General features: G+C 43.2%; 7 protein-coding genes across 7 annotated transcripts; 3 read left to right on the top strand and 4 right to left on the bottom strand.

The window, feature by feature from the left end:
- The first annotated feature begins 489 nt into the window (after positions 1–489).
- On the top strand, positions 490–3,879 carry K450DRAFT_247731 (uncharacterized protein). The gene is made up of 16 exons (XM_051590110.1): positions 490–646; positions 721–783; positions 855–880; positions 953–1,067; positions 1,128–1,285; positions 1,349–1,558; positions 1,621–1,770; positions 1,844–1,975; positions 2,037–2,142; positions 2,207–2,335; positions 2,401–2,490; positions 2,558–2,875; positions 2,939–3,110; positions 3,173–3,300; positions 3,360–3,443; positions 3,513–3,879. The coding sequence occupies exons 1-16, from the start codon at positions 616–618 to the stop codon at positions 3,869–3,871; spliced, it is 2,271 nt and encodes a 756-aa protein (XP_051443405.1). The 5' UTR covers positions 490–615; the 3' UTR covers positions 3,872–3,879.
- A 302-nt stretch (positions 3,880–4,181) lies between these two features.
- On the top strand, positions 4,182–5,869 carry K450DRAFT_247729 (uncharacterized protein). Its single transcript, XM_051590109.1, has 9 exons — positions 4,182–4,265; positions 4,328–4,366; positions 4,442–4,555; positions 4,612–4,737; positions 4,804–5,166; positions 5,231–5,327; positions 5,394–5,462; positions 5,524–5,689; positions 5,762–5,869. The coding sequence occupies exons 1-9, from the start codon at positions 4,197–4,199 to the stop codon at positions 5,841–5,843; spliced, it is 1,125 nt and encodes a 374-aa protein (XP_051443404.1). The 5' UTR covers positions 4,182–4,196; the 3' UTR covers positions 5,844–5,869.
- A 1-nt stretch (position 5,870) lies between these two features.
- On the top strand, positions 5,871–6,933 carry K450DRAFT_247723 (uncharacterized protein). Its single transcript, XM_051590108.1, has one exon. The coding sequence runs from the start codon at positions 6,001–6,003 to the stop codon at positions 6,799–6,801; it is 801 nt and encodes a 266-aa protein (XP_051443403.1). The 5' UTR covers positions 5,871–6,000; the 3' UTR covers positions 6,802–6,933.
- A 5,799-nt stretch (positions 6,934–12,732) lies between these two features.
- On the bottom strand, positions 12,733–14,382 carry K450DRAFT_247689 (uncharacterized protein). The gene is made up of 6 exons (XM_051590107.1): positions 14,176–14,382; positions 13,838–14,006; positions 13,480–13,762; positions 13,280–13,411; positions 13,042–13,221; positions 12,733–12,971 (listed from the first exon to the last, which is right to left on the bottom strand). Exons 1-6 carry the CDS (start codon positions 14,319–14,321, stop codon positions 12,910–12,912), a joined length of 972 nt encoding a protein of 323 aa, XP_051443402.1. The 5' UTR covers positions 14,322–14,382; the 3' UTR covers positions 12,733–12,909.
- Positions 14,383–15,021: 639 nt separating this feature from the next.
- K450DRAFT_176464 (uncharacterized protein) lies at positions 15,022–15,284 on the bottom strand (the record flags this gene model as incomplete). Its single annotated transcript, XM_051584243.1, has 2 exons — positions 15,022–15,137; positions 15,215–15,284. 2 exons carry the CDS (start codon positions 15,282–15,284, stop codon positions 15,022–15,024), a joined length of 186 nt encoding a protein of 61 aa, XP_051443401.1.
- A 158-nt stretch (positions 15,285–15,442) lies between these two features.
- Positions 15,443–16,387, bottom strand: K450DRAFT_272996 (uncharacterized protein; the record flags this gene model as incomplete). The annotated part of the gene is made up of 4 exons (XM_051593071.1): positions 15,443–15,620; positions 15,682–15,859; positions 15,927–16,136; positions 16,195–16,387. The coding sequence occupies 4 exons, from the start codon at positions 16,385–16,387 to the stop codon at positions 15,443–15,445; spliced, it is 759 nt and encodes a 252-aa protein (XP_051443400.1).
- Positions 16,388–16,421: 34 nt separating this feature from the next.
- On the bottom strand, positions 16,422–17,464 carry K450DRAFT_247681 (uncharacterized protein). The gene is made up of 2 exons (XM_051590106.1): positions 17,394–17,464; positions 16,422–17,331 (listed from the first exon to the last, which is right to left on the bottom strand). Exons 1-2 carry the CDS (start codon positions 17,434–17,436, stop codon positions 16,514–16,516), a joined length of 861 nt encoding a protein of 286 aa, XP_051443399.1. The 5' UTR covers positions 17,437–17,464; the 3' UTR covers positions 16,422–16,513.
- Positions 17,465–17,513: the final 49 nt, after the last annotated feature.

The following is a 17,513-nucleotide window of genomic DNA, read 5'->3' as shown; positions in this document are numbered from 1 at the left end:
CATAGTGCAATTGCTGTTTGTCATCAACTGGAGTCGCGGGTGCTGAGTCATATAACTGACGACCAAAGTGTTCGACAAGAGTTTTACAAAAGCTATGGAGACTTGTATTTCAACAAAGGGTCAGATAAACTAAAACTTCCATCAATAAGCCAGCAGGATAAGCTTATTAACTCACGGCATCATTAACAGAGCTGACGAAAATGAATCCAAATGCGATGACTTTGGACATGCAAAACACTATTACGAGATAGAGCAGCGTATATTGCAACATCTTAAAGGTAAGACTAGCGGGCTCATGTTTTCAGAAATTAATAAAGTACATATTACATCTAACGGAAGAAACTTAAGACGAGGCAAAGCATGCGGATCAGGAAAACTTGCAGGATTTAATCAGAGCGAATACTTTTAATCTTGGAGTCATTGAATCCAAAATTGGAGGAGACTTGTCGTGGGCAGAAACCCTGCTAAAGAAGTCAATTGAGGATGCCCGCCACTTATCCGACCTACAAAGCGAAAGAAATGCTTGGTGGGAACTTGCAAACCTGAACAAATTACAAACCAATTTTCAAACTGCATTAGAATGTCATTTAAATGAATTGAGGCTGGCTCAACTGGATGATTTACAAGAAACAGAGCTACTTTGCCTGTATGATATAGGTATTAATGGATCTGCGGTGCAATCATAATGGGTTTTTGTACTGACAGAGCCTCCCTTGACAGCTGTCACACATTTAGAGATGAATAGCTTTGAAAAATGCAAGGAGATTGAAAGCGATATTATGGGTTGGTTATTGATAATTTGTCACTTAGGTGAATGCATATTTTTAACTTTTCTTTTTCTACATGTGTCTCAGAACTCGCCAATGACCAGTCTTACGCTGTAAGTAAATAGACGTAAAAAGAGTGCTTTGGTCTAATTCTAAGTTCAAAACTCGCTTTCGCACCGTAATAGCAATCCCTGATACAGCCGCTGAAAACCATTAGAGATAGCGAAGCTACTGCTACAGAGTTTGAAAATTTGCATTCGACAGATTCAATTCGCAACGCGCAAATATATTTATCCCTAGGTAAGTTAGACTTGTGAAGCCTTTGCTTTAAGCAATAGTCAGTTCACCAAACAGATGCAGCTAGGGCATATCTTCAAGTCTCCATGAACAAGAAGGCGTTGAAGAATCTCGACAAAGGGTTCTTGGCAATAGAGCACGATGTGGATGCTGCTTCAATGGCTTTGAAATTGGATAATCTTGTTCTGAAAGGCGATGTCACATGGCAAATAAAAGTTGGAGTAAGTTATTGATTTCTTTATTTCTTTCGTCTTCTAAGCCATTTACTCACACCTTTGATAAAGGATACCAATGCGTTGGCCACTCCGTACTTGGATGCACTGTCACTAGTAAATAGTGCGAGTGATCATTTGTCAACTGGGCATATTCTCGAAGTGAAAACGGCTTGCATGCAAAAGTTAACTCGAATATACGATTACTTTCATGTTACTCAAGAGAGTGACAAGTGGTCATCGGAATTAAAACTTTTGGAATCGACAAGTCACATAACTAATGTAAGTTAAACGCTCGGAATCAACGGTGCAGAGCAAGATAATTTATTATCTTGGTACGTTAGCGCTTTGGTGAAAAGTATCTCCCATCTTCGGACGAAGAGTACGACGAGGCAGCACCAATGCCTAGCCAAAAAGTAAATTCTCAACTTTCACTGGCGCTGGGCGAAAGCGTAGCTGACATGGAAATCAATAACCCTGAAAGTAGCTCCATGGTAAGTGGTCACTCGAAGGAATACCTGCGTATTAATGCCAGTAGCACAACATTCTCATATGCCCTCTTACTAGGTCATTGAAGTCCACGTTACTGATATAAACCAAGATTGGAAGCTTCTCGTCCCATGGACTGATAAAAGCAGCACAGTTAAATGGCTGAGCCATGAGATAGCGAATAGATACTGGATAGCGTTCGCAAAATTGGTTGGTATTTGACTACTGCCAGCCGCTGCTGTGACAATGCTAACTCAGTATTCATTGCTAGCCACATTTCAGCCATTTAGAGGCAGGGGGTGCCGTTATTCTTGCGAATGATTTACTAGCTCATGTTCTTTCGGATAGTAAACCGATTGTAACGGCAACGATAGAACGTAAGTGGATGCCATAGTTTAATCTCACTACGTGTATACCTAATTTCCAATTTTAATGGTGTAGGCTATGAACCAAAATCTCTGGAAGAAATCTATTTGAATATTTGTACCAGACACGAATATCCGCCAGACAATGACATAAAATTGCAACTTGGTTCCTCGGATAATGACAAAATTTTTCTGACGGGTCTAGGTAAGGCAACCTATGTTGAATATTGAGTATCTTAACTGGTAGCCGAAGACTAACGTATGTGACAGGTATAATTCCTCATTCCTTCAAGCCGCTGGCGCTAACGATTGGACTGTCTGAATCCTTGAGCATACTGGATCTCTCAGCAAATTTATTAGGTGAACAAAATGCTCCTTTCATTGCCTTTCGTAAGACGTCTTTTCTTTTAGCTAACTTTATTGCTAGATGACTCGGCCATTTCAACTCTCTTTGCGACTGCTGTTAACGGCGGTCATCCAATTATGCCAAAGCTCAAAGGCATAAACCTTGCTTCAAACTTGATAACTGCAACTGGATTTACGCTGCTTGTGAACTCCTTATCACAATCGCTAGAAGCGTTAAACATTTCTTTCAATCCTTTGGGTGCAGGTGCAATACTCAGTATGTCAAAAGCAATAACAAAGTTTCCAAATCTGACGTCTATCAGCCTTGACAATTGTGACATTGGCGATATCGCCGATAATGGAATACTCTTTACACAACCTGACGAGCTCAACTTATCAAGTAAGAGATTGAAGATATTTAAGGTAAAGCCAGACAGTTTAATAACCTTGAATGTGTTGTCAGAGAGGTGCTGTGGACTATCTGTCAGTATTGCCAACAATCCCATGGGCCGTCGTACAGAGAAAAATTTGGAGGCAGTGCTTATTTGTGTTCCGGACTTGCAGTCACTAGATTGCTCGCGCATAGCGTCGCTTGGTTTGGGCTCACTTTTAACCTGTTTGTCGTCGCTTAAAAGGTAAGTGCTACTGATGACAGCTCGAATATGGATATATATACCCTTCTTTAACACTTTATCAGTCTTCAGCTTCTAGATGTTAGCAATACAACTTTAGGTGATGTTGGCGTTAGCGGCATCTGCAACCTGTTCAAACAAACATCATATCTGAAATCTATCAACATGAATTACTGTGGTATAAATAGTGGACGTAAGTTGGCGAAACAATAAACAGTGTGAAACATGCTGATGCTAATATGTATGCCAAAGACATGGATCTCATTTCGGCAGCCTTACAAGAAAACAAAAGCCTTGTGGAAATGAAACTTTCTGGAAATAAGATCATGGATCAAGGTATGTCTATGGATGTTGTATATGATGGCGACTGACAATAAGTTTGTTCTAACGAATATACGGAATTAGGAATGAAAGCTCTAATGACCTGCTCAAGGGCTGGTCAGCGTTTGGTTTTGGACGACATTCATTTGAATGATTGTGCTATTACAGCAGACACCGTCGATATATCTCGATTCATAAGATGTTTTAAACATGTTGACATGTCCAATAATGTCATTATAGATAGCAATGCTGATTTCGAGTACCTCCTGAGTGCTATGTTGGAGGAAGCAACATCCGAGAAAGTTACCATTGATACTAGGCTTAACGACACAGACTTGGACCGTGTTTCACAGACCAGACCAGATTTATGGAGTCGGTTTTCTGTCAATAGACATCCTATAAGAAAGCTACAACTTACGATAATAAAGCGCATGGATACCTAAATACCCGTCCATTCCATAAGAGCTCAACTTAGAGATTGAAAGTAGCAACGCCCGCCAGTTTAGGACGATTTTGGCCGAAGCCCTTTCTTCCATAGCAGAAACCCATAATTAATGAGCTGCACGTCCTATTTTTGATTACGAATAGGAAGACAGCAAAGGCTCATCGGCATGGTTATTTTTGGGCATTCAAGGAGGACGCATCTGGCTGAGAATGAAAATTGTACCTTTTCCGAAAGCAACCAAAATTCGCCACCCGTTTTTTTATATTTATATACCCTATTTAGCGAAATTTACTGCTTTTGCCCTCATTCACTACTTTTCCTCCATGGTGCACAACGCAACTCCAGGTATCGGTCTCCTGGGCAGCACCGCACTGCTCGTCTCCTCTATCACAGTAAGTAAAGGCTGCTATGAATAGTTCAGACGCAATGACTATTCTAATAAAACGTTTCAAAGGGTCCTGGTCTGACCACCATTTCGCTAATGTTCCAACAGGTGACATTTTGGGCATTTTGACATTCCAGCAAAGAATGGTTGCTAATGCTGAAAATATGCACTCTTTTCATTTAGTCTGGATGGGTGCTACCAACTATAGTTTTCATGTTAATGGCTTTCCTATCCGGTTGCTCGGCGTTGTTCATATGCGAGGCAATGAGCAATATTAGAGGAAATGAGAAGTTCCAGGTAAATTGAAATACCCACACTAGTTACCACATATATCTTTTACTTATTCATTGCAGGCCAAGGTAGAGTTCACTACGATTGCTCAACTCTATTTGGGGAAGAATTACCACATGGCACTGCAAGTGCTATTATACCTGGCCTTGCAATCTGTCAATATTGCAAGTATAGTCATATCAGTGCAGGTTACTATCCAGATTGCTTTGAATCAGTGAGGTCAAAAATTTGGTTTTTAACTTTTTTCATAACAGACGTTGGACGATATGTTCATCGCATTATTCAAACGGACATGCGGTGTGGGTTTCTCTCCCGCGGGTTGGATTTGTGTCACCGAGCAAACAGCCAACAACTCTCCATTTCCAAGCGGATCGTATTTTTTTTTCACCTTCGGCCTTTTGGCTACAGCCGTCCTTGTTGTACCGCTTGGATTCTTCAATTTGGTGGAGAATGTTAAAGTACAGATTGGATCATTCATTCTCTTGATTGGTATCCTAATAGAATGGGTAATATCCTTTAGCATACACGGCTTGGATCCATCCATGGTGCCTGCCGCTTCTAATAATTCTAGCCAAGTGGTTGGCACGGTCCTGCTTAACTATGCATTTATCACAACCGTAAGTTGAATGGTTAGCTTTTGGAACTTCAATGCCAAGCACTAATAATGATTTCCAATCTAAGATTCCATCCTGGATTAACGATGTTCGACGGGACGTATCTATACATACTTGCATTTGGTTGTCCCTCGGCATTTCATGCTTCTTTTACATCTTGATTGGTAAGTTGATGGACGTGCAAAATATGCCCTGTCACAACGAATTTCGTGCTAATGACAATCGACTAGGTATCACAGGGGCTATGAGCTATTCTATGAATGGATCAAGCAATATATTAGACTTCTTGAGGACAGATGGTAATATTAAATCAGCAGACGAAATGGATGCAGCTACCAGATGACTGAACAGCATTTATAGGTTCAATTGCTTCCAAAGTAGCCGTGTACATGTTTCCGTTAGTGGCACTTGTCACATCAGTCCCAGTTTTCACAATTGTCATTCGCTCAAACCTATTGAGAGGCCGGGTCTGTAACAAGTACTTGGCGCATTTCCTGGCCAGTGGCGCTCCATGGTTCATTGTAATGTAAGTTAATCAACTTTAGTCAAAAGGCAAGTAACGTATACAACATCTTTATTAAAACGATCTTCCGTACAGTTTACTTCAAACCAGTGATTGGCTAAATATGTTCTTGAACTGGACAAGTCTGTTCCTACAATCGGTAAGCACTTCAATTTGAAGAAAGCTAGTTTAAAATGCAAAAATAGCTAATTTATACATCGCAGACGGTTAATTTCGTACTGCCATTTGCGTTGTATTTCATTTCTAAAAGATACGAAGCGAAAATTGAAGATCCTCCTCAGCATGACTCTGCAGCGGATCATGATACTTTTGTCATGTACAACCCCGAGGAAAATCGGTCAATATCCATACAGAGAATACCATCTACTCACATGTCTCACGTCACGAATCATTCGAAAATGGAGCAGCCAGCCGACTTGGATGTCCCCGCGTTTTCGTTGGATCAAAAAGCCAAAGATATCTCCACACAACATCCCATCATTCCCGATATCATCTTGACTGACACAAACCACTCAGATCATCATTCACTTCCTTATACCAGTAACAATGTCGAAGGAAACTTATTGACGATCCCACCTAATATACCCTATGCCAACAGCTCAAATGAACCAACCAAGATAGTGTCAAAAGACTTGATGTCCCAAGAAAGTGACAAACATGAAACCCTCTTTCATTCTTCCAATACGGTAACTTTAGACCACAAGGAAAAGCAAGGAGGAAGTATCCATGAAGAGTATATTCCACAGCCGCGCAGTCGTGGACCGTCTGTGACTTTGTCGATTGAGACAGGTTACACTTCCAGTCATATCCGATCACGACACTCGGGTTCCGTGAGCCCTACGCAGTCTTTGGCAATTGTAACCGTCGATCCATATAGCCCTTTGAGCGTGCGAACGGCCACATTTGTATCGGGATCTGCATCGCATACCAATTCTGTTTCTTTTTTCAGGGATGGACAGTTCAAAGGAAGATTTCAAGCTTTTCCTGCTTTAGGCAGCGTTAAATCATTCCTGCTTGCTATATTGGCATTCACATTGATTACCTTGGCTGTTGTATTTACGATTATATACGATTTTGTGCTTCTAGGAGAAGGAATCAATGTGTATGGATCGTAGATTTGTAAAAGTGATATAAGTGCAGCTTAACTAGTCTTTGAAGAGATACTGTAGATCCAGACTTTTGAAGCCATATAAGCACTTGTACTATACTGTGTCTTTTGTAAATATATCAACTACTTGAAACCATGTATTATCCATTCTTATTTTGCTCAACATGCTGCACTGCTTAATTGACGCTATTTCAGCGGTCGTGCAATGTCGAACGAGGTGAGGATACCCAGTTACAATTTTCACGTGACCACTCAGTAAACAAAATGGCCAAAAAAAAATATTGACAGGAACTTTGTGAATCCCTAGCCATGTCGTCTGCTTCTGTTCAAGCCAACCAACGGTTCTACAAGGCAGTGTTCTCTAGAATACCTGTAAATCAGTTACTTCGCATTAGCCGAAAACCTATCACCGAAGCCGATGTCAAACCCCAATTTGTCAAGAATGAGTCCACCGGCAAATCACACTGGAGAAAGCCACGACTGTCCCTACGAGTTCAAAGCGACTTGCGTAAAGTTGCTGAATTGATGGGCGAGGATACAGTCGCCTTAGGACTCCCAGAGAAGTCAGCTAACAAGGTACTTAGAGCTCGACCCAATAAGCTTGAGAAGCATGAGCGTAAGCGCGCCGAGCGGGAAGCTTCTATCCGTCAAAACATGGAAAAGATGAACGAAACTATCAAGAATTGGAGAGAGGTAAACAAAGGAGAAAAGTTGCATGGCGATGTTCGGTGATGAGCATATTTTTATTTACTGTTTTTTCACTTTTTCAACAGGAAAAGCTGAAAGAATCTTCCAAGGGCAAGTCCAACATGCCATTCTAGAAACTGTACGCATCTCTAATAGAGGAAGCTTACAACCCCCCTTCTGTACAATTACCCTATACAACCTTTTTGTTTTCAATTGATAAAGAAAAAAATAGATACATGCTTTTTATTTTAGACTTGTTTGGTAGCGACGATCCGACCATGCGGTACGATGCAAACAACCGAGGAGTATTTTCAACACCGTTGTAAAGATTTTTCGATGTGATAGTAAGGTGGACATTGATGTGAAGCCATATCTCGTGTGGAGTGGAAAGTACAGTCGCAGGCCACACAATGAAAGTTTGGGTTAGGCACAGGCGGCGGTGGACGGTGTAATGAGCGGTGAGACAAATTGGGTTCTGCCAGGCGAGGAGGGTCCCAGTACACTTTGACTTTGCGGTGGACGAAGGGAACTCGAAACGCCGTGATATTGAGCTTTCCAAAGATTTTGTCAAGCTTGGAGGGAGTAGACATCCATATAGAGGGAGTAGCAGTCATTGGAAAACGACGACGGACAACAGCAAACAAAGGGTTTGATGAAGATAAAAATGAATGGTCAAAGCCCAAGGTCGGCTCACAAACGCAGTCACAAATACGGCCCAAAAAAAAAAAAGAAAAGGGAACTGTCAGTTGCCAACCAAGGAAATATCCTCTTTTCCGAAAGGTAATTTGATCGTACCATCCATCCATCCATCCATCCCACCCATCATGCTAATCCATTTGAATACAGGCTCATTAAAAGTCCTCGAACAGATATTATCATGTCGAAGCGTGAAGCCAAAGAAGCCTATTTCTCCAAGCTCAAGTCTCTTCTTGAGGAGAACAAGTCCATCTTCATTGTCAATGTTGACAATGTCGGTTCCAACCAGATGCATCAGATTCGTCAATCCCTCCGTGGCGAAGCTGTTGTCTTGATGGGTAAGAACACCATGGTTCGTCGTGCCCTCAAGACCTACATGACTGAGAGCCCCGAATACGAACGTCTTCTTCCTTTCGTCAAGGGTAACATCGGTTTCATCTTCACCAACTGTGACCTCAAGGATATCCGTGAGAAGATTCTCTCCAACCGTGTTGCTGCTCCTGCTCGTGCTGGTGCCATCGCTCCCGTTGATGTCGAAGTCCCTGCCGGTAACACTGGTATGGAACCCGGTAAGACCTCTTTCTTCCAGGCTCTTGGTATCCCAACCAAGATTGCCCGTGGTACCATTGAAATTGTCTCCAACGTCAACCTTATCGCCAAGAACGCCAAGGTCGGTGCCTCCGAAGCTGCTTTGCTTAACATGTTGAACATCTCTCCCTTCACCTACGGTATGACTGTTATCCAAATCTACGATGAGGGTACCTGCTTCCCCGCTTCCGTCCTTGACGTTGAGGAGGAGACTTTGCTCGCCAACTTCATTGCTGCTGTCAGCCAAGTTGCTTCCATCTCTTTGGCCACTGGTTACCCCACCCTTGCTGCCGTTCCCCACTTGATCGCCAACGGTTACAGAAACCTCTTGGCTATCTCCGTCAACTCTGACTACTGCATTCCCCAAGCCGAGGACCTCAAGCACCGCATTGAGAACCCCGAGGAGTTTGCTTCCGCTGCCCCCGTTGCCGCCGCTGCCGCTGCTGAGGAGTCCGCTCCCGCTGCTGTTGAGGATGAGGAGGAGTCTGAGGAAGATATGGGCTTCGGTCTCTTCGATTAAACGCATTGATGGACTTTCCATTTTTGTTTGTAATAAACTTATGACGGCCATTGTGCCAGTTTAAACAATCAATCTTTGTACAAGAGTTGTGATGACGGAAAGACATGTTGGCCAATATTGTGTTTTGGGAAACAATGGTACCTGATCCATCAGGCCATACGTTTTTTGAGTACCTGCCTGCCTTAATTTTTTTTTTCACACCAGCTGTGGTATTATTGTTTTTTATTAACACTTTGTGCGGGAGTAGCACACGTTTACAAATTACATTCACTTCTAGACTATTGAGATGCTGTCTTACTTCTAGCTCGAATGGCAGCTCCGTATCGATAAAAGGCAAAAGGAATTGGAACCATGGCCAAACTGATAAATGCTAGTAGTGTGCTGGCCCACTGGAAGCCAAGTCGGTGATACATTTGGGTAATGAACAATGGGAAAGCTGCGCCAAGTCCACTTCTGACAACCGTCTTTGCCGCAAGTGCGGAGGCACAGTACGTAATGAAGGTATCAATGAGGTAATTGTTCGCTGTGTAGTAAATCAAGACCATTCCAAAGCCGAATGGAATACCACTGATAGTAGGTCCTATCCAATGCACCCATGGGTACGAAGTCCAGGCAAAGATGAACAGAGAAATAGGCACAAAGGGAGCTGCAAACATCATTCCTGGAAGACGATCCTCAGGGGTAGGGTCACGGCCCAAAGCATTGTATCGCTTTTCCAGTTGTGGGGTGACAACCAGAGCAAAGCCAGTGCCGATGAGAATACCAATAAATGTCAAACCAATTTGGCCATCATTGAAACCGTATAATTCGCTAAATACCACGGGGTAAGCGAAGAAGAAAGCGTATAAAAGACCATAGATCAAAGCGATGTAAAGCGACATCAGCACGAGGATGGGTTCACTTATAAGCATGGTGAAGGGCCGAACCATGGTGATCTTGACTGTTTGCATGAAGCTTGCACGGAAGCGTTCTTGTTCAGTCACATAAGCCTGGTTTCCCGTCTCCTTACGAAGTTTAGCAGCTCTTCTTGCAAGTAAAACGGGGGCATACGTTTCGGGCAACAAGGATACCATGATCCACATGACACCAGCGAACATTAGGTTGACCCAGTATATCCATCTCCAGCCAGCGCCCATACCAATAAATCCAGATACGAGAGCACCAATGACAGGGCCACCATAGGGAGCAGCAGCGAACCATGCAATAGCGTTACCACGCTCCGAGGCAGCAAAGATGTCGCTAATGGAGCCACCCGCCAAAGTCAAAGGAGCAGATGCAAAAACACCACCGAGGAACCGAAACACCAATATAGTACCAATGTTTTTAGCCAGAGCACATGGTATATTGAAAATGGTGTAGACTCCAAATGCAATGGTATATATGGGACGACGACCGTACAATTCACTGAGAGGACTCCAGAGGAGAGGGCCAACACCAAACCCGCAGACCATAAGAGAGGTTTGGAGGATGGAGACTTCCATAGAAACATTAAACGTGTTGGCGGGACCACTTAAATCACCAGTAACGCAAGATGAGCCGAATGCAACGCAGACCACCAAGGAAGCCACAACGGCAGTATGTATGAAGCGATAGCCTTTTGACCAATTTTGAGGATTTTCAGGGTCATCAATTCGCCACGTAACCAAAAGATCCTCCTGGACCTTTTCGTTCACAATTGATGTCTTTCGCTTAAATCCATCTCTAGTTTCAACTGTGTATTCATCTGTGAATCCAGCGCGATTGGTATCCGTAGTATAAAGTGGAAAGGTAGTGTCAACGCCATTAGGGAACTCGGTGTCGTGGGCATTATGTGAGGCTACTGCAGTATTTTCTGTGGCAGCAGATTCTGCTTCTGAAAGGTTAGAAGCTAACATGTTTAGATTTTAATGTGACTAGATTTGACGAATGGCTGGCCTTTTTATACCGTACGCGAGACGGGATAATGGGATTTCCGGTAGTCAATTGTTCAAACGAACAGAGCGGACTTTCCCGATCCACAATTTGAGGGTCTAACACCAAAAATTTGTCGCTTTGTTTGGTCAATCATAATTTCCAGAAAACTGGCCCGTACATGGTCAGCTTGAGCGCATACTCTGCTCAAAATTACCTCCATATCACTTTTATATACATCATATTAGCATAGGTTGTTCGTTGGAATGGTAAACAAATCTGGAAGTACCATACATCCGGTTACGAAAATCGGACTTCATAGTTGTCAATTCGGAGTTTCAAGTTGAAAACCTGGAACATTACCAGCAACTTGGCGCTCTTGAACTTAAAACATAGCTTATGCAATTTAAATAATCAAGAGATTTCAAAAACATTACACTTTTATTATATAGAATGCATCATTAGTGATCCATGGATGCGGTAAGAAGTTCTGCTCGGGCTGTGAGCCAGCAAAGGAAACGGGGCGTGCTGCAACGTCTGACTGCCAACGCCATGATGAGCAAGTAGAAAGGCTTTTTTACTACATGCTCTTTGTTCAACATTAAGTAAAATGAGTCCATGTGCGTTCGTCAGTGCTCCTACATAGTTCATGCTTCGAAACGAACTTGATTAACCGGATTGTCTTCAAAACTCTGAAAAGCCTCAAATCACATAATACAGCAACCTGACACCACATGTCTAGCTGCTATGGCCAGCTACGAAGCGACCAGAACATTCGGTAGGCAATCGACTAGTGAGTCATGTGAGCTTGTAGTCAATAGAAACCTGTTCTGTTTAAATAACATAAATAATGATAACATTGTATCTCGAAAACAGCATGACTGCCATAGCAAATAGATTTCAGCCATCTTCCCGGCCTTTCCCTTGCATATAAACTCCTACCGTCACCGACATCGATGAATCCATAATTAGGTCCACATGCTTCGATCACATCATTTTGCAAATCATCTTGCGCACCTGGCTATCGGAACAGGTTAGTAATGCATTTGTGGCCCAGGCTATCATTCAAATTTGAACGCCTACGAGGCAGTAGATCATTAAAGGGAAAGTCGCTGGTATCGTTCTTCCAGAGGTGTGCATCAATCTGTTGACTTCTATCCTAACTGCTCCTGCTTGAAACATGGCCTATAAAGTTTCCAATTGATGAAAATAAATCAATCGGCTATTTTGACAAAAGTCCTAATGTCAAGAGGAGCCGTACTGACGTGGAGACGGAGGACACATGACAAATCAGCGTATACGAAGAGTGAATCAAACAGGTGTATGCGACAAATGCCCAAGTTCAAGCACTCACAAAGGCTTGGTTGGAGTACTAGCTGACTATTCAAAGCTGCTCAACTGAGTTTTCAATACGACAAAAAATCCCGCATTCTCCCATTGAATTTTGGTGGCTATGGGACATCAGGGGCTGTCATTGACAATATGCGGCAATTGATCTTCGTCCCTGCTTTATCATATTATGTTCAAAGTGTTATGACAGCTCAGGGACTGCAACTCATAAACATACATCCATTTCGAAGGTATGCAAAGCTTTCAAAATGACATCATTCACGAGTCTGGCGGATCTCCTTTGAGCGGATCAGTATTTTTTTTAAAAGATGTTATATTTTCAGCATCCTGTAATTGTAGTGACTATGTTTACTACAGATGGGGTATGGCTTATATGTATTTAATCTAATGGCCCTTGCGGCAAGTGTCGTAGTTTTCAAGGAACCAGGCAACGGACTCTTGGACGGCTATGGTTGAGAAAAATAAAGGAGTTTAGCATACAATAACGCACGGTTATGCTTCGCATGCATCACTTACCATCGTTGAAGGGAGTGAACTCAAAGTCAGGAATATATTTGAGAAGCTTGTCGTTGCTGGCAGTCTTCTTGAACTGACCATCGGAACGAGTGGTATCGAAGCTGTATTCACCCTCGAAACCAACAGCGCTGACAATAGCATCGGCAACATCCTTGATGGAAACTTCATCCTTCTCACCAACTAAACATTGTGTAAGTAAAAGAGGTCAAAGCTACCATATGTATCAAACACTACTTACCGGAGAGAATGATGGGCTCAGTCTCCTTGTATTCACGAAGAGTCCAGATGAAGAGCTTGGCGAGATCGCGAGAGTAGATGAACTGACGGAGAGGCTTGCCAGTACCACCAACGATGAAAGGAGTGTTGTTCTCTATAACAGACCAAATGAGTCAGCAACCAGTATAGATTACAAATGAAACATAGGGAAATAAAACATACGCTTAGCCAAGTAGCACTTGTGGGTCAAACCAGGCAAGACGTGAGAATCCTCAAGATCGTAGTTATCGTGGGGACCGAAAACGTTGGTAGGGATGACGGAAGTGAAGTTGCATCCGTACTGCTCGTTGTATGCCTTGTTTTGGACATCAATCATACGCTTAGCGTGAGCATAACCGAAGTTAGACTCGTGGGGAGGACCGTTGTGGATCATGGTCTCGTCAATGGGGTAGCTAGTCTTGTCAGGGAAAATGCAGGTAGAAAGACATGAAACAACCTTCTGGACCTATAATCGAAAAAGACAGGAGATCAGCCATAAGTCTCCCTTCCAATGCCATATAGCTCAACATTGGGTACTTACACCAAAGACCTTGGAGGTCTCGAGGACATTGTCATTGATAAGCAAGTTATCACGAAGGAAATCAAGCTTGTACTTCATGTTCTTGAAGAGACCACCGACAAGAGCGGCCAAGTGAATGACATGGGTAGGCTTGTACTTTTCAAAGATAGCCTTAGCATCCTCTGGCTTTCTGTAAGTGCATAAGAGAGGGGGGTATTAGTCATGGGAGGGGATGATCTCATCCAGCTTAAACTATGTGAAGGTCACAATTCCTTCGAGGAATTGGAAACCATTCGCCTTTCCAACCCTAAGCGACATCGGTTGAAGTACAGATGTAGCCCATCATCTAGAATACTTGCCTAAGATCACCATCCTTAGAAGTAAGGAAGATCCAGGTTTCGCCTTCCTTCTTTCCGTAGCGCTCAGATTTATCGTTTTCAATGACCCATTCGATGGCCTTACCGACCAGACCAGAGCCACCGGTGACAAGAATGACAGAAGACATGATGTGATGAATGTGTAAAAAGGGAAAAAAAAGACAGGACCCCCAATTTCCCGAGCCATTTGTAGCGCTTGTCGATAGCGGTGCCTGAAAATATACAAAATAGCTGGTTTTTTTTATTTTGGCTGGCGTACAGAGATCGCTATCAAAGAGCTTCTATCAAAAGTACTTCGATGTAGGAATGATAGCTGCTTCATCTTGACTACAGCTTGGTGGAATTTTACCATGGCTACACTCAATGTCGGCTTATATGTGATGTTTTGGCCTAAAGAAAACAAAATAACAAATTTCCTTGGCCTGCCTGCTGGCTTCAGAACCCCAAAGTGATGATGCAAGAGCTGAGACTTTCATTATCATCGGACACTACGAGCCCTACTTTGAACATCCATCATGACAAGTCAAGTCAAACAATCTTCAGTTGCTGTGAAAAGCCTTCCACAAGACTCGCCTCGCTCGCACTTTAACGACTGCGCCAACTTCTGTCGCAAAGTCAATTACACGCCATTCCATATGTTACATGAAAGATTTATTGAATGCTAATAGGTTATGTGAACGTTGTGGGCCACGGGGGGTTTGGACATGAAATATAACACAATCGAAGATCGATCACAACAACGCTATAATAGTGTGGCCGAACTGAACATAGTTGGGTGGTTGATGGGTCGATCATCCTCAAACTCGTGAAATTCCCAAAACAGTGAGATTAGCGAGCTTCAAACTGAACCATACGTCTAGTTCTCTTCTTGTACATGATTCTGTGTCCGCAATCCTGGCATCGTATAGGCTCACGAGGTTTGATTGTGTTTTCGCTGCCGCAGGCTATGATCAAACGGGCATACGTAATTAGATGCGCTGCCATGATTAATAGTTATGCAAGCTGGTAAACCATAACATACCGGCACAAATGTAAGCCATTTGCTGGACAGGTTGTCGTGGCTGTGGGGTACCGTAAGCTCCAGCGTTCATGACAAGCAACCAAAGAGAATGAGATTCTACAAATGTCCCAAAAAAAAAAATCTCGTAAAAAAAAAAAAAGGACCGGTCGCAGTAAGTCACGTGGTTTATTCTCGGGTTTCATCACGCATTTCATTTATAAAAAGTGTCTAATTCTCTCTCCCAAACGTTTAAGCGCTGGAGAAGTATTCCTTGGACTTGGCAACATCAGGCTTGATGGTCTTTCCTCCCTTTTGCCATCCAGCAGGGCAAACCTCACCATGCTTGTCGGTAAATTGGAAAGCCTCAACCAAACGGAGAGTCTCATCGACAGATCGGCCAACGGGCAGGTCATTGATAGTGATTTGTCTGTTGGAATCTGTGTTTAGCCATTCTGGCTGGTTATACACTACTTCATGGTAGGACTTACCTGACAACTCCCTTGGGATCAATGATGAACAAACCACGGAGGGCTACACCAGCATCCTCCAAAAGGACGCCATATTCGCGAGCAATCTTCTTGGTCTTGTCGGCAAGGATAGGAATCTTCATTTCACCAAGTCCACCTTGCTTGCGAGGAGTGTTGACCCATGCAAGGTGAGAAAATTCTGGTAGTAGTAAATAACAATTAACAATTGAATTGTGATACGCTCGTCACGAGATTTCGTTACACACCGCTGTCAGTTGAAGCAGCAATGACAGCTGTATTCAACTGCTTAAATTCCTCAATGCGATCAGAGAAGGCAATGATTTCAGTCGGGCAAACGAAAGTGAAATCCATGGGATACCAGAAGAAGACGACGTATTGTCCCTTGTAATCAGTGAGGGAGATTTCCTTGAACTCGCCGTCAACAACAGCAGTGGAAGTGAAATGAGGAGCAGGGCCTGATTGAATTTTTAGTTATTTACATCCCATTGTATTTCCCAGTGAATAGATACATACATTGAACAGAAGCACGCTTGATCTCGGGGGCGACTGAAGAAGTGTAAGCGCGCATAGCGGATCCGAAAGCAGGCATGGCTTTAGCGAGTGAAGAGCTGTAGGCAGGAACCAATGGTCTGGTAGCTGTAGGTGCATTTCGAAGAGCGACACGGGCGGCAGTACGAGGAAGTGTGGAGACAATAGAGCGCAGCATGTTGAATTCGACAATGGGTTAAAGTGTTGTGGAAGTGGCCGGGAGGGTCAAAATAAGTTCTCGTCATAGTTTTGAAATTCCGCACGTTAATGCTACTCACGATTGATTGTCTAGTAATGGTTTTATTTAAGGGTAATATTTTTCTAATAAAGCTTCGGCCTCTACAGCAACACCATCCTCGTCATTACTGACCGTCACTTTGGTAGCGACGCTCTTTGTGCGAGTAGAGCCGTTGGACATAACAATGGAAGTACCTGCCCAGGCCACCATTTCATAGTCGTTCATTTCATCTCCAAACACGACCACTTGGTCTGGCGTTATTCCTCTTGATTCGCAATATCTGCTCAACGCACTGCCTTTGTTAATTCCTTGCGCTGATATTTCAAGCTGAAACGAATTGCTGTAGGAGATGGTGACAGGGCTGTACTCTCTGTCCAAGTACTCTTTGGGACACACTGCGTACATTTCTGCAGGGTTCCATCCTTGGCATAGGATCAGAATTTTGTTACTACCGGCTACACCGTCCAGCATCTTGAGAGAATCCTCAAATTCTTCAATCTCATAATAAATGTATTGTTCTCGAACTCGTTTGAACTCATGATTGCATCGGAATTCCGTTCCAGTTTCTGTTGTGATTTCACAAGCTATTCCAGCATTTGGCAAAACTTTGAGCATGTCTTGGATGAACGTTCTGGCCACATCAACCGATATCTCGTCCTTTTGTAGGACACGTCGTTGTTGGGCATCGTAAATAATGGCTCCGTTGCAACATATCGTCAGATCGGGAACGAGGCCGCCAAGATGATCGATCACTTTGTGGACACTTCTAGGTGATCTTCCCGAGGCTATCATAACTTGGATACCGACTTCTTGCGCTCGAGTCAACGCTTTGACAGTGCGCTGAGAAATGGTGTGATCGGTGTGGAGCAACGTTCCATCAAGATCTAATCAATCAGTCGCATGAGTTTTCAAGTGGCTCCCAAAGTCATCAACACTGCAGTTGTACCTGTGACGAACAGAACTGGTTTGGAAGCAGCCGGTCGGTTCATTGTCTTTGTTCTGTGCCTTGAATCGAGCCTGCCATCCATCTATTCCAAAAAATGTGTGACGTCACGCAAATTTTCAG

This window comes from Umbelopsis ramanniana, assembly GCF_025399195.1.
Source record: "Umbelopsis ramanniana AG unplaced genomic scaffold K450scaffold_39, whole genome shotgun sequence".
Lineage (NCBI taxonomy): Eukaryota > Fungi > Mucoromycota > Umbelopsidomycetes > Umbelopsidales > Umbelopsidaceae > Umbelopsis > Umbelopsis ramanniana.
The sequence above is the reverse complement of the archived record's forward strand: the minus strand, read 5'-3'. Positions and strand labels throughout refer to the sequence as shown.